This window comes from Cannabis sativa, chromosome 8, assembly GCF_029168945.1.
Source record: "Cannabis sativa cultivar Pink pepper isolate KNU-18-1 chromosome 8, ASM2916894v1, whole genome shotgun sequence".
Lineage (NCBI taxonomy): Eukaryota > Viridiplantae > Streptophyta > Magnoliopsida > Rosales > Cannabaceae > Cannabis > Cannabis sativa.
In genome coordinates, this window is record NC_083608.1 from 27,240,560 (window position 1) to 27,256,556 (window position 15,997).

The following is a 15,997-nucleotide window of genomic DNA, read 5'->3' on the forward strand; positions in this document are numbered from 1 at the left end:
CGGTTGGCCAGTAGGGGAAACTCTAGTTTTTTTTTTTTCAAAACTGGCTTTTTGCTCTAGGTGTTTTTCAAAACCTAGTGTAGAGTGTTTTATTGATGTTTAGGTTGTTTCTTAAACCGTATTGATTAGATTTTGTCCGGTTGTGAATTGGGGGCTTATTTCAGGATTGGTTAAGTTATTTATCAAGTTTTGTTGTCGTGACTTAGGACCCAAGATCGTCAAGCCACTCAGGTCGGCCTGCACACCTGAATATTGGACTGAGGTAAGAAAAGCCAATTGCACTGCTTAGCATGTCAAATAAGATTCAATTATTATCGTTTGTGATTCGATTATAATCGAGGTAAAGATACGATAATTACCGTTGTTAGAAATTTGTTATCACTGACTTTTGGAAACCGTTGATAGGTTCCTTACTTATTAGTTGCTTCATTAAGCAACGATAGTGACATATAAAGTATCCAAGTCGGTTTGTGTTATAAGATAACTAATTGATTATCTTTACTGCATATGCTTGAATGACCGTTTAGTCTATATGATGCATTGTTTTAAGTTTATGCTTATGTGTTGATTATGTTTTATCTGCTTTTCTTGCTGACTCTTTGTGACTCACAGGTGCTCTGCGATGTAGGAAAGGGAAAAGGAAAACTGGACCAGCCATGAGTCAGAGGTCTCCCGACAATATACATATCAGCCGCCGTGTCTTGGCTCTTAATGGACAAGATCCATCTTTTTTGTTGTATTTTTGAAATGTAATCATATTTGTAATATGTTGTAAAAGTCTATAAACAAGGGGATCCCCGAAACCAATTGTATTTTGAATGAAAAGTTAAGTTTTAACTTAAATAAATTTTAGTAAAAGTTTTAATTAAACCACACTTTTCCTAAACCATTAGTTTATTATTATAAACTAATTAATAAAAGCACATACATGGCACCCTTATGGGTTAGGGCGTTACATGGCATCTTGGGAAAACAAAAATAGTAAATGCAACTGTCTTTTTGAAACCCTAGACAAGACAACTAAAAGTCATCATCTTGTGACAATAACTCGCATATCTCTCTTTAATAGTTTCCCTATATGACATAGTTGTCAATCGCGAAACCAGGGACATGTGTTATATTATAAAATGTACACGTGGATCCAGTTCCCGAGAAAAATATGACGTGTTAATTAATGACTCCCATAGAGTTAGTTTCGCTTGATCTAAACTCGTAAGATGCTGCGAACATGATAAAAAATTTACGCTTAGCAGGTCGCATACCTTGCTGCACTTAATACAAGAACAAATTAAATTGCTCATCATTTATTCCTTAAACATTTATTCTAATTTAATAATGTCATTTATTGTAAAACAGTTCTAAAACTGATCAGTTATGTAAATCCTAAAGAACATTTGCTTTCTATATAAAGGAGTAGTCTTAATCAAATAAATTAAGCTTTTAAACGTTTATTATGATTTAATACTATCATTTATTGTAAAACGGTTCTAAAACCGATTAGTTATGTAAATCCTAAAGGACAGTTGCTTTCTATATAAAGGAGTGGTCTAAATCAAATAAACTAAGCTGAAATCTTTACAACAGTAGACTAAGCAGACCAAGCTCTGACTAAACCACTATAATTCCCTTGTGTTCTTATTATTTTTTACTTTTATTCTGTTTGTTTAGTAGCCAATAGTTTGAGTACTCGCACGATTTTAACTGAGTGTTCTTATATATATTAGATACTCGCACAAATTTAATATTGTCTAAATTCTTTAGACAACAACGTTAAAGTAACTAAGGTAATTACAATATGTACAAGGTGGCGGAATTTCTTCAATATATCCAATGTAGTTTCATTATTTATCGTAAGCACATGTTAATAAACTAATTTATAAGCCACAACATTCAAATTGCGAAAGACAAACAAAATAGACAATTTAGATATATAAAAAGAGAGAAATTTCTTCCACAGAGTAGAAAGAAAAATGACAAAATAAATAAATCATTCCCATTTGCATCTAATCTGGTGGGTGTGCTTGAAATCATATGTAAAAGCAACGGTTCTGTCCATTCTTCTCAAAACAAAGCTCTCCACCAAAATATAGCAACCAAAGCTAGTCCACTCACCTAATCCATCATAGTTGTACTCTTTCACTACACTCCCTTTTCCCCCGTTACTAACCCATCCAACTCTTTCTTGCTCCCACTTCATTCTCTCAACAATAACCACATTCAACCCTATTCCATATTCTTCTCCCACTCTTTCACAACTTCTAAACCACACCACCTTTTTGGTATTCACATTTCTTTCGTCACATATAGCTTTCAATCCCTCAACAAAAACATTTTCTGTCTCAAGAACAACATTTACAAACACCGTGTTATTACTCTCGTTTTCAAGCTTTTTGCATCCCGAAACCCTTACCCATCTTTGCTCAAGTGTCATTTCGTAGAACATAGATCTCTTTACTTGGTCTTTCAACTTCATGACTTCTTCCACAAACATGAATGGACAATACCATTTCCCAACAATTAGGACTGTAGAATCATCGTTGTTAAGCAACGGAAGAGCACCACGAAGAGCAACGTTAAGACCTAGTGCTTGCCTAAGTTTGTAGTATGGAGGATACATTCGGACAATCAAATGTTTTTTCCTAAGAAAGTTAATAGGAAACCCATCTGAAGCAGCAATAGCTTTGGCTGAGAAAGAATCGTTGTGGCAAGTTATCTCAACCTGCTGATTCTGGTCAAATGGATCAAGTGGCATGGGTTTAATGTCTTTAACTTTATTACTGCTGAAACATGAAGTACTCATGTTCTTTTCTTTAGAATTTGTGTATGCTTTCCTACAGGTACCAATTGATTATCAAAATTATAACCAAATTAATTTATCTGTAAGCCTAAAATAGCATTCTTTTTAAGGAAAGTTGTCATAGCTAGTTAGACTTAATTAATTAGTTATGTAAGAAAAAGCTTATTTATGAAATTTTCTAATACGGATATATATTGAGTTTTTTTTCCTTGAGTAAATATCATTTTGAATTATGTGTTTTGTAAAAGTTATTAATTAGACTTTATTTTATTAAATGACAAAATGGATAATATATTTTCTAAAATGGTACAAATAGTTGTTTTTTTTGTTAAAATAAAGCTTAACAATAATTCAATTTAGAGGTGTTATAACAAAACTATCTATATTTTCTGTATCTGTTCATATTCGGAATTGTCTTCAAGTTAGTTATATTAAATAAAATTATCGAAAATTGAACTTAAGGTCTTATTTTTATTATTTTTAAAAATATTTAGTCTATTTTGTCATTTAACAAAATAGAAGGTCCAAATCGATAAAAAATACAAGTCCAAAATAGTATTTATCCTATTTAAAAGTACAAAAAAAAAAAAGTAATAACTTGAGATTATTTTTTGTTTGAATATCAATAAAGTAATATATTTTTTAAATGACCTTTTTTTTTTGAGTGTTTGAATAATAAATTATAAATATTTACTTATAAAATATTATTAAGTAAATATTTTTTTTCAAATATTATTATTGGAGAGAGAAATTATGAAGGAGGTGAAAGAATAATTACAATTGTCTTTTTTTTTTAAAAAAAAAAAAAACACAGGGTGTATTTTTTTTATTATTATTATTAAATTTTTGTTTGGAAATGATTATTATTAGAGTTTTTTGCGGTTAAACTCTATCATCAATTATTTCATTTGCACTTGACTTTTTAAGCTCAAATTTTGACAGTAAAACTTTCTAAACTACTGAACTGCTTGCAAATTTAAGGTGACATCCATTTTTTTTACCGTTAATTGCCAATATAGACTCCTTATGTGTACACTTTTATACATGTGTACAAATTCATATTGATACAGTTAATATTATTATTTTAAAAGTATATAAATTATTTTAAAATTTATAATATTTTTTATTTTTAAAATATTTTATTTTTATTTTTATAATTTTATTTAATTTTAAAATGAATTTTGAAAATAATTTTTAAATAATAATATTAAGTGTACCAATATAAACGTGTCATGTGTACAAGAGTGTACATATAAGCAGCCCATAGTAACAGTTAACTGAATGACACCTTAAATTTGCTACTAGTTCAGTAATTTGGAGGATTTTACTGCCAAAAATTTGAGCTTAAAAAGTTAAATACAATTGAAACAACAATTAGGAAGGTTTTGCTGCTAAAAACTCTTATTATTATTATTATTATTATTATTATTATTATTATTATTATTATTATTATTATTATTATTATTATTATTTAAACATCTAATTTTGCAATAAAATTTGCGTGGTTTTATAAAAAACAAGATTTTTGAAAAATAAAATTGGGTGAACTTTATATTTGAGATGTACTTTTTTTTTGGTGTAAATAAAAGTTCCCTAAAAGTTCTTACTTTGAAAAATAACTTCTTAAAACAATTTTTAGGAATAAACTAGGAGATCCAAATTCACTAGAAAAATCTTTAAAATTATCTAAAACTTTTCAAGTAAATGTTTTTAATTCTGCATTAAAAGAATATTTTTAATTCTAGATATGATAAGGGTTTTTCTCATAAATATGTTTTTGTTATTTGTTTTTTAAATTTTATTTAAATCTGTACTTATTTTTTTTTATAATTATACATTTTTTTTAAAATACGATAATAAAATTTTAAAATTACAAAAATAAATTTTTAAGCAAAAAATAAAAATATAAGAAAACAACTAAAAACAATAATAAATCAACCTCACAACAACTATAAATAAACTATAAAACAACAAAAAAAAATCAATCACATGACAGCTATAAATAAAATATAAAACAAATAAAAGAATATTGAACAGTTTATTATTTTTATTGTAAAAAATATTTTTATAAATAAAATAATTAAAATGGTAAAAATAAAAAAAAAAAAATTGTACGAATGTATTTTGTAATTTTTCAAAATTTTAATATATTATGTAAAAATTTATATGCTAAAAGCAAGTAAAAATAAACATACCTACATAAGATAATAGTCTATAAATTTAAGTTGCAGTTATTATATTGGATTTTCAACATAAATGCCCCTTTAATTATTCTTTATTTTGAAATTAGAAATCTTTTTCAATAATCAAGTCCTTCAATTGAGAAAACAGTAGCAATAAATTCTATTAGTTAATTTTCAACAAAACTCAAACTATTGTTATGGATAACACTTTTTTTTTTCAAATATTACACTCTTCCAATTACTTTAAGACATCATATTATAAATAATCTAAAATACCCATTAACTTTTTAAAAACATTAACTAAAAAGACTTGAATTGGTAATGTTTTTAAAATATTTTCTTAAATATATATATATATATGTATGGAACAATAATTTATAGATAAATATATAAATTTAATTTTTGACGCTAATAATACTAAGTTATACTTATAGAACTTTAGTAGGTACATGGACATTAAGTGTCAAGTCAATAATTACGTGGCAGCAGAATTAGGCCTGAGCTAAATCAAATTAGGCCCGCGCCTAGAGCCCACCCATCCCAGGGGCCCAAAGAAATATTTCTTTTAAAAAAATATATGTATTTTTAGTAGGGATAAGTTGAAGAATATTTCTTTTTTGTATCCATTAATAAAAAATACTCTCATATTATATTTCATTAAAAAGTACCCACTTTTGTGAGTGAGTTGTTTAATATAGTCTCACTTTCTACTTAAGTCTAGCACATAATTTATATTAACTTAAATGGTATAATGGAGACATCATCTATAAAAGTGGGTATATCTTAAAGAATATAGAAATAAGAGTAAAAATTAAAATAAGTAAAATAAAGTGGGTATACAATATAATTTCCTCTTTTTTAGTAGATATATTTTAATAAAAGAGCCTAATAATTTTTATTTTCTTAAGGCTCACTCAATCGGTCTTGTGTCACAGTTTCTGATTGGGGCAGGTCATTAAATTTTTATTTTTTATTGAAAAATTAATTTAAATATACCAATAAAATAATCACATGTTGATAATGACTTCACAACTAATAAATATCTACAGAGGTTCCAACAATATAATTTAAGTATTATTATGGTCAAAAATTAAAACTAATTATTTATTTGTAAATAAAAGAAAATTTCAAATATTTACCACCCAAATTACTCAATAATAATTGATGAAAACTTGTACTAATTTTTAACACCCGGATATGACTTCTTAATTTTCAGAATATTGATCATCATAACACATAATTCATTAGAAAAAACACACACATATAATAATTATATATATATATAGGTACCCTGTATGGTCGCCATGGGGCACTATGGCATAGTAACGGTTGGAAGACAATGGATGATTAAGAACTGGTATGAAGACGACATCTTTATGCAAGTCATCATCATGCTCAACTCTCAAAATTTTGTTCTGAGGTAGAGGCAAGTTCCTGAGTCTATCGAAGCCAGAGCATCCACAACAGCTCTCGCTCACCTGATCATCATAATCTTCTTCGTTAAACATTACCAGATAACCAGAATGAGGACCTTCCAATTCCGGAGTTATTGACATTGTTTCAGGCTCCCTTCTATACATCGACATAGGCCTTGTTACATACATCTTTTTATTTCCTCTCTTCCACAAACAATTGATTGAATTATGTGATCTGACTTTTATTCTTTAAAGTTGGTACGTGATTATATATATAGAAAAAATGATGATGATTCTTTTGTACTTAATTATGTGTTAGCCTGAGTTTCCTCATTATTTTATTTTCATAAGATTATGTCTTCACATATCATCCGAATAGAATTAAAACTAAATTGGCAAGATATTTAATGAGAGAGAGACTTTTCATATTTATTTTGTGGAAAATTATAATAGCCTATTTGCAATTTCATTAGCACTATATATAAACATTTTATATAATAATAATTTATGTATTTTGAGAAACAACACCTAAATATATTATAACTTATATCATCATCAACCAACTAGGCCATACAAAAAACTAATATTACATCATAAGATAAACATTAAAAGTTATATCCTAAAGAATAATTTTTGTTAATGTGTGGATCACTTGATTTTTTGGCATAAAAAAATGCGAAAACCACCATATTTAAGAGAAATCAATGGAAGCCACTCTTAAGGTTGCTTATAATTTCTACATCCACGTCATAAAAAATGTAAGCATGCATTGTTGGCTTGTCAAGACCCACTCCTAATTTTTTCAATAAGAACTGATGATCTTTGTAAGCACTCAATACATGAATGACCAAAATGCTAAAATAATGGATTGAGATCTAAAATTAGTTGACATATGGCATGGGATACATAATACATATATTTTTTTAGGAAAAAGTCTCAATTACCAAATACCAAAAGCAATAAGTACTCTAAGAAGGTAGAATCGAGAATTCATTCAATTAAGGATAGCATCAGCTATCAAAAAATCATTTATACAACTAGGATTACCTGGCAGATAAAGAAAGTTTTGGCCAAATCATACTACTACTAGCAGATAAAGCAAGTTTTGGTCAAAGAATGAGCAACCACATTACAAGACCTATAACAGTGGATAAAACTAACAACTTTGAACCTATTACAAAACTAACAATTTCATCTAAGATAAGACCCAAGGAAGTAATAATAGCACATTACTTTGAATGTTTAGAACGACACTCAAACAATCTGATTTTAAAACAATGTTGTCATACCCAAATGAAAGACACTAGATAAACACATTGCAAATAGTCAACGCTACTGCCACTTCTGGTTCAAATTACAAACTTCCAATCTCTAACTCGTCGAAGCTCGAACAACTCCCCATTCATTTCGGATAACCATGCTAAGGCCACTACATTTTCCAATCGAATCAATGGTTGCATCTATGTTAACTTTGAGTAATCCTGAAGGGGGAGGTCTCCATTTATCAGTCGCCGGAATTGGGTGAGGCCTCACCAACGGTTGAGAAGAGGGAGCAACCACTGTATCCATTGACACCCGCTTCTTGTTTTGGAAGCTCCTAATGTAATCATGATCCCAATTAACCACTAGGCTTGGCAATAACTCCAAGCTGTTGTGGACTTTTTTGTTACGCTTGTACCAAAATCTCTACAAAATTACCATCACCAACTCAATCTTTTCCATTGGGAGGGGTTCAATAAATCTATACATAAAATTTAGAAAAATCCTCACAACGAACAAGAGGATCCCACAAAGTAAACTCATAGATTTTCCTACAAGACATCAAAGCGAACATCCCCAAAGCGCATGATGAGTAGTTTTTTCGTTCATCTCACATATAGGACACTAGCCATAAGATAAAAGTTCGTGGCGAGCTAGATTAATTTTAGTAGGAATCCAATTATTAGACACTTGCCGAAGAAAAATTCTCAACTTAGGAGGGACATTAAGAGTCCAAATCTTTTTCTAACCCTCCAGAAGGATAAGTCTGATCCAAACCCATATTGCAAAGTGCTAGCTAGTAGCCACTCTTGATAGAATACCGACCTAATTTTTCAAAATTCTATATCATTTTATCTGGGACATCTATGGTGGAACAAAGAATAGATAGAATAGCCTCCGCTTCATTCGAAAGAAAACTGACATGAACTAGATCTCCGTCCCAAACACCTGAAGATTCACACAACAAAGAAACCTTACTTGAATCATCAAAACAACATGGAGAAGAGACAATGATGACGACACAGAAGGAATTCAGTAATCAGAGTAAATAAAAATCATGGATGACCCCAATTGCATAATACTTAGAACAAGGTATTCTCCCAATAGACTGGAACGTAGCTAAGAAATTGATGAGAAAAGTAGCCCGCTTCATCTTCATGCATGAAGTAATGTACAAAAGATGCTACTCAATGCCACTTCTAGGTGCGTCACAAAAGAAGAATCCAAGCTCCTCAAGGTCAAGGTACATGAGGGTTTTCATGGAAACCATTCTGGGGGACAAAGCCTTTCAAAGAAGATATTAAGACAAGGGTATTTTTGGCCGATAATGATATGTCAGAAAGCGTGACAAGAGCCAGAGATTCTCAAAGATACCTAGAGCTGCCCCAAACAAACTCTAAAGTATGCAAACTCCTTAGCCATTCACTGTTTGGGAAATCAATCTCATAGGTTCACTACCTAAGGGAAAAGGCAGAGTTCAATATGCATTAGTGGCAGTAAATTACTTCACCAAATGGGCCGAAGTAGTGCCCTTAGCCACTATCACATCAAAGAAAGTTCTTAATTTTGTGATCAAGAACATCATTTGTCACTTCAGACTCCCACAAAAGATAGTGTCAAACAATAGAATGCAGTTTGATAGTGATCTCTTTACTGACTTCAATGAAAAACACATAATCATTAAGAGCTTTTCGGTGGTTCCTTACCCACAAGAAAATGGACAAGTAGAAGTGGTAAACCAAATTCTTAAGGATATGCTAAAGAAACTCCTGGAGCAAGCCAAAGGGAACTGGCTTGAAGAACTACCTAAAGTGTTGTTGTCTTGCCGCACTATGGAAAAAATAGCAATAGGCCACACTCCTTTTGCTCTAACCTACGGGTACAAAGCCATGATACCCGTAGAGATCACACCACCTTCACATCAGAGACTAACATATGACCAACATACCAATCACCAACGATTGGCCAAGTCTTTAGATGAAATTGAAGAAATAAGAGATAGGTATGAGCTTAGAAAGGCAGCGTATCAGCAAAGAGTCAAAGATATACAACTCCAAGGTTAAAGACATGAAACTTAAGTATGGAGACATGGTGTTACGATGAGTATTCCTAAACACAAAAGACGCAAGAACAGGAGTACTCAGACCTTCTTGGGAAGGATAATACATCGTCACTGAAGCACTAGAATCCAGAACATACAAGTTGGCACATTATACTACAACTTAAATCCAATATTCGTACCGAGATACTGGAATGGGGTGCATCTATGAACATACTACCAATAAAGTATTTGTCTTCAAAATAGCTCGTTTCATAGTGAGATTCACTTTACCATATGCAAGTGAATCGACCACCTCTTAAACTAAGAAGATGTGACGAAGTCATCTTTAGGTTAGGAGGTCTGCACTACTAGTTGAATAGGGCATTAGTGCAGTGAGAATCACTTCAGCTAAGCCTTGATGAAAAATGAAAATCTGCAAATACTTGTATTTAATTTTGAGGAATAAAAATATTAAATAAAGATTTTTTTGGTACTTCAATAATATATTGAATTACAGCTCACGGACCTGAGGACGCTTTCAAATGCTGACTAAAGCTTGTAGAGTTGGTGTTGAGATAACTTCGGTTATTTATTTGGTGAGTTCAATACTACCAACTCACGAATCTCTAGATAAGTGGATAATTGCTCACACGTGTAACAATTCTGTAAGAGTCATGATAAAAAAGGTCCAACAGGATTTGGTATGACAAGTGACCAATAAAGGCACTTCTTTGATCACTTGGGGGCACATAGAATATGCTATGGTATACTAGTAGGGTTGAGTATTTGGGCGGTTAGGCCAACCAACTCGGCCAACCCAACCCGTTTTTTGGCTGAAATAACCCCATTTTATTGGGCAAAAATTAATAGAGTTTAAAAGGCTTCAACTCGTGGTCATTGGGTTGGTAACAGGTTGATTATATTGTAACTTATTCAACCCAACCCGAGTCGGCCCATTAGACAATTTAAAAATAAAAAAAATTATAGACAACTTTTAGTCCACTAGCCAGTGGCCCAGTATGTGTATCCTTTACCCTAACAAACACAACACACTCATAACTCATACATGATAACCATATAACGAAAAAACCCTATCACTCTTTCTTTTCTCACAAAAAAACTTAGCAGCCAAAGCTTTTCGACGTTCACGTGCGACCACGACCACAAACCGCTAGTAGCGTTCAGTCCACAGCAGTAGCAGTTCCATTCACGCACATAAACGGCGACCACCGCTCGGTCGTTGCCTTTCTAGAGGTAACACAGCAAAGCCAAGGTACGAGAGTAATCTATCTCTATCTCTAGTCCATATACAAATACACGCAATTACACACTAGTCAATCCATGTTGGAGCCTCATTGATTTTATTTTTTTCGATTTTGTATTACAAGAATTATATTGTTCGTTGCCGAAATTTGCCTCTCAAGTCATTGTCGAATCCTCGATCTCCTACAATGACGCACAACAGTCACACTCACACCCCACAAACTCAAGTTAATATTCATCTTTAATTTCTTAATTTTTTTTTTCTAATAAATAATGGTATATAAAAATTAGTATATAGTTTTTTTGTGATTAAAATATAATGTATATAATATGAATATTAGTTGTTATTAATATTATAAAATAATATATATATTTAGAATATATAGAGCAATATTGTGATATTTGTGATAAAAAATAAGTGTTTGTTTTTTTATTTGGCTACTGATATTTATTTTATTTTTTATTTGATTATTTTTGTATTGTTATGATCTTGAGTATATAAATTTTTTATTAGTTGCTATTATTATAATTTATTTTTATCGATTTTTCGTTGGTATTTTTTTCTAAATTTTTATTTTTTTTGTATTGTTTTATTTTTGCTATAATGTTGAGTATATGTCATTTTCTTAATCAATATTAATTTTATTTTTTATTATATTTTTATTTATTTATAATAGTTTGACTAACTATATTTATTATAATTGTAGAAACTAAATTAAGGTCAATGAATCATCACCAAAAGCAAAAACTATTGACATTGAGATTGTTAAGTGATGCCAATACGGAAACTGATTTTATATTGTCAATGTAATATTTAGTTTGTTATGGACAATTTCAATAGCTTTAAGATTTTAAGTGACTCTGTAATATTTGATTTTTAATATTCTGTAACTTCGGATGAATATGTTAATGTTAGAATTTTTAATTTTCTTCTCTCTAGGTAAGATTCTGATAATATTCAAATCTGATTTTTTTTTTTTAATTATGGAAAAAGGGTTATAACCCAATCCTAACCAACCTAATCCAACCTATAAAAGAAAAAATAGGTTGGGTTATAAAAAATTCAAGAAGTGAATGGGTTAAAAATCTCTAGGTTGATGTCATTGGGTTGGGTCATTAAAATACTCTGAACCCGACCAACCCAACCCATGATCAGTCCTATAAATGAGAGCCATATGTAATATGAGCATTCAAAAAAAAAATCACACATGTGTAAGTACTTCCATGGTAAAGATAACGTTAAGAAACATTCATGTTACTCTTAGAGACCGAGTTTCTTAAGACATGGAATATGTGCAAGTGTTAAAAGGCCAAGCGCTAACGGATAAAGTAAAAAATAAAAAAAGAAAACAATAGAATAAAGTTTTTATTGAATTAGAATAATTTCTAATTTAATTCAAATAAGTCTAATAAATTTTTATTGGGACTTATCCTTATTAAAAGGACGGCCAAGACGACCAACTAACACAGTAAATCTAAAAGCTAAAAAAAGAAAAGAAGAAGGACTAAGACAGTGTCCTATGAAGCCAAGAAGCTATCTAAGTCAACAACATCTTCAATCTATTCCTCATTCTCTATTGGTGGTGCATTAGTAGGAGGAGGAATGTTATGATGCTAAGGATTGTAGCCTTCGACCCTCGCAGCTTCTTTGTGTTGGATTAAAATCCTCAATATGGGCTCATATGTATATTAGTGTATTGCTATTTGAAGTTTGGCCCAAAATAAAGTGATCATTTTAGTAATTATGGGTCATTGGGTATTAAAGTGTCATGGGTTAAATGTGTAGATACCCTAAGCGATATTTCTAATTTATTGAGGGGCTAAATTAGAAATACTTAAAATTAATAACCTAGCTATGAGGTTATAAATTGGTAGTGGTCCCCAAGAAACAAGTGCCAATTTCTATTCTCATCTTCCCCCATCAAGAGAGAAAATTAGAAAACCTAAGTCTTGTTTTCTTGGAAGATCATTACCCAAAATCACCACAAAGATTATCTCTACAAGATGGATTAAGATCATCACTATCTATGAATTAAGGTACGCTTCCGCCATTTGAATTCTTCTCTTTGAATCAACAAAGGTATTCTTTAGATCTATAGTTATACACTTATAATTATATGTAATATGTTTATCTATAGAATTGAATTTTGTTGTTACATATTTTATGAGTGATATAGAAACTAACAAGTGGTATCAAGAGCCACTTTTGATTGATTCTTTGAGAATTTAAGGTTTATGTTAAAGAAATTTGGGAAATTTAAAAATTAGGGTTATGGTCTTTCCACTTTTTGGCTTGAGATATAAATTTATATATGTTTATATCATGATGATTAAGTAATGCTATTTTTTGGGTTTAAATTTTATTTATTTGTTTTGGTTTCATAATATATCGTTCTCCTCTGATGTATTGATTTTTTATGACTACCGTATAAATATAACTTGATGTTTGATTGCCATTGAATCAATGGTTTAAGATAAGTTATGAATTACAGTAGCACACCCTCGAGATTGCAACAATATTCATTCCAAATTATTACTACAGTTACCAATAAATTCAAAATACATGTTATATCTTTTATCCTAATATCAATTTCGTAGTATTTTTTTTTCATTAAGGGGATTAAGCTTTTGGATATACATATATGGGAATTAAGGATTTGGTAAGATATTATGTGGTATATATTTATTGTATTCATTATGTAAATATATATATGGGAATTAAGGATTTGGTAAGATATTATTTGGTATGTATTAAGGATTTGGTAAAATGTTATTTAGTATATATTTATTGTATTTATTATTTTTTATTTGGGATTGATGTGTTATTATATATTGAGATAAAGTCAAAACTCATTTGAATCAATTTTGTTCAAATTTGGCATACTAAAATTTTAAAGTTTGTCTCTCATTCTAAATGAGTTGATTGAAACATGATGTCGCCAAAGCAACCTCTCTTGTGTAGATTGCTCATGAGGAATGTTAGATGTTTGTGTGTGTATTTCTCATGTAAGTATTGATCGGCCCAAAGGAAGGTTATACTTATTTTGAGGGCACACATACTTGTGGTGATAAATATGTGACAATTATAAGGTTTCCATGTGAACAATATGTACAGTCCAAAGATTGACAAATTGTTTGACAGGATTTATTGTCAATATTTGATTGCTACAACAAGAGTACCGTTTACAGTTAATATTATTGTCCAAAGACTTGATATTAATGGTGTGTTTGGTATCTTGAGATGGGATTTGCCATTATTTGAACTTATTTTGTTATGTTGATTCTTTTGTGAACCCTTGGTTATTTTGTTCTATTTTTTTGCTCATGTTTAGTTATATCTACCAACATAAAGTTAATTCTCATGCCAATGAGATAAATTTTTAAGTAAAGGAAAGATGCAAATATGCTTCTTTAGCTACCTTGTTTAAAGAAAGGATAAGGACAAAGATAAAATTCAGTATGTTGCATATGGAACACTGTTAAAGAAAGTGCAAAAAGATTTTAGATATGGAATTATCTATGACTTTTACAAAAGGAATTAAAATAAGGTTAAAGTGTTCCAAGTATGTCATTAGACATATCTAATGAAAATAAGTTTCTCACTATGGTTTGTTTTGTAAATGATTTAATTTATTGTACCTAACTATACTTAATAAGTAATTTTTTATGAAATTTCTTATGTAAGTATACTATGGAAGATTATCTATGAAACTAAAAGCCAAGTGATGATGAAAGATTCATCTTTAGGGGCAAAAGTGAAACATCTACATATGAGGCTATAAGGATATTCAAACTATGGTTAAAGACTAGTTATTTTTTGGATTTGGAAAAGACTTATACAGTATCATCACCTAGATGAGTTTTGGTTTTGAATTCTATTTTGAATAAGTTAGGACATTCTTGTTCATTTAGAATTTAAAAGTCTTTTCCAATATTGGTTCTACTAGCTCTTTAATTTATGAATTTATTGAAATTTGCCTCATATAAAGAAACCTTATAATTTCTCTTATGGTACAAAATATAAATTGAATCATGAGAATTCTATTATACTTTGGTATAAGTATTAAGATTATATCTCCCAAAAGGAGAATAGAAGGACTTATTTTTAATAGAATTCTTGATCCCTTGATTTAATAAATTTTAGATTTTATAAAGGGGTAACAAACAAACATAAAGAAATCAAGCGACAAAATAAAAGTTTCATTATCTAAGAATTTATGCTATATTTTGGTAGATCTTTCCTCATGGTTTTATGGAATGATCAATAATAGTATCTTGTCTTCAGACTAATGAAACTTGTTTTGTTCATAAGGCATTAATCTTTAGACGTTTCTTTTAAATTTTTTAAACCATAGTTGACAAATCAACTAGGTAAGAAAATTAAAATCGTTGAAACTAACTATGATGGTTAACACTACCATGGGAGGTATGACGAATCAAGTGAATAACGTCTAAGATTATTTTGCACAAATACTAAAGAAATGTAATTTCATCTTCCAATACAAAATGTTAGGCAAACCTAACATGAAGGGTATTTGAGAGATGTAATTAACATTTATCTAAGGACATGACTAGAAGTGTGATAATTCATTCTTCGTCATGAAACTCGTTTTTGGGGAGAAACACTTAAGAATGCAACATAAATTCTGAACTGTGTATCAAGTAAAGTATAAGTTAAAACTCTTTATAAACTAAGGTTGTGGTTAGACTCATAGTCTAACATATAGATATATTCTATTTGTGGATGTTCGATTAAGATGAGGTCTTATAAGCCTCATAAAAGCAATACGGACTCCAAAATAGTAAGGAACTATACTTTACTGTATACTCTAGTAATTAAAAAAGCTACAATTTTTGTGATCCCACATTATGGTTCAATTTTGAGACGAGAAACTTTAATAATTTTAAGGATGTTGAGTTTGGGGGAGAAATAAGATTATTATAGATATTGTTCTTGAGAAGGAATTGACGTTAAACTCAATTCCAACTATCACTTTTGACAATGTTTAGTTTTTCATGACTTTCATTGATCAATAAG

General features: G+C 30.0%; 1 protein-coding gene across 1 annotated transcript; it reads right to left on the reverse strand.

Moving 5' to 3' along the window:
- Positions 1-1,793: 1,793 nt before the first annotated feature.
- On the reverse strand, positions 1,794-6,689 carry LOC115700072 (uncharacterized). Its single transcript, XM_030627627.2, has 2 exons — positions 6,271-6,689; positions 1,794-2,831 (listed from the first exon to the last, which is right to left on the reverse strand). Exons 1-2 carry the CDS (start codon positions 6,582-6,584, stop codon positions 1,988-1,990), a joined length of 1,158 nt encoding a protein of 385 aa, XP_030483487.2. The 5' UTR covers positions 6,585-6,689; the 3' UTR covers positions 1,794-1,987.
- Positions 6,690-15,997: the final 9,308 nt, after the last annotated feature.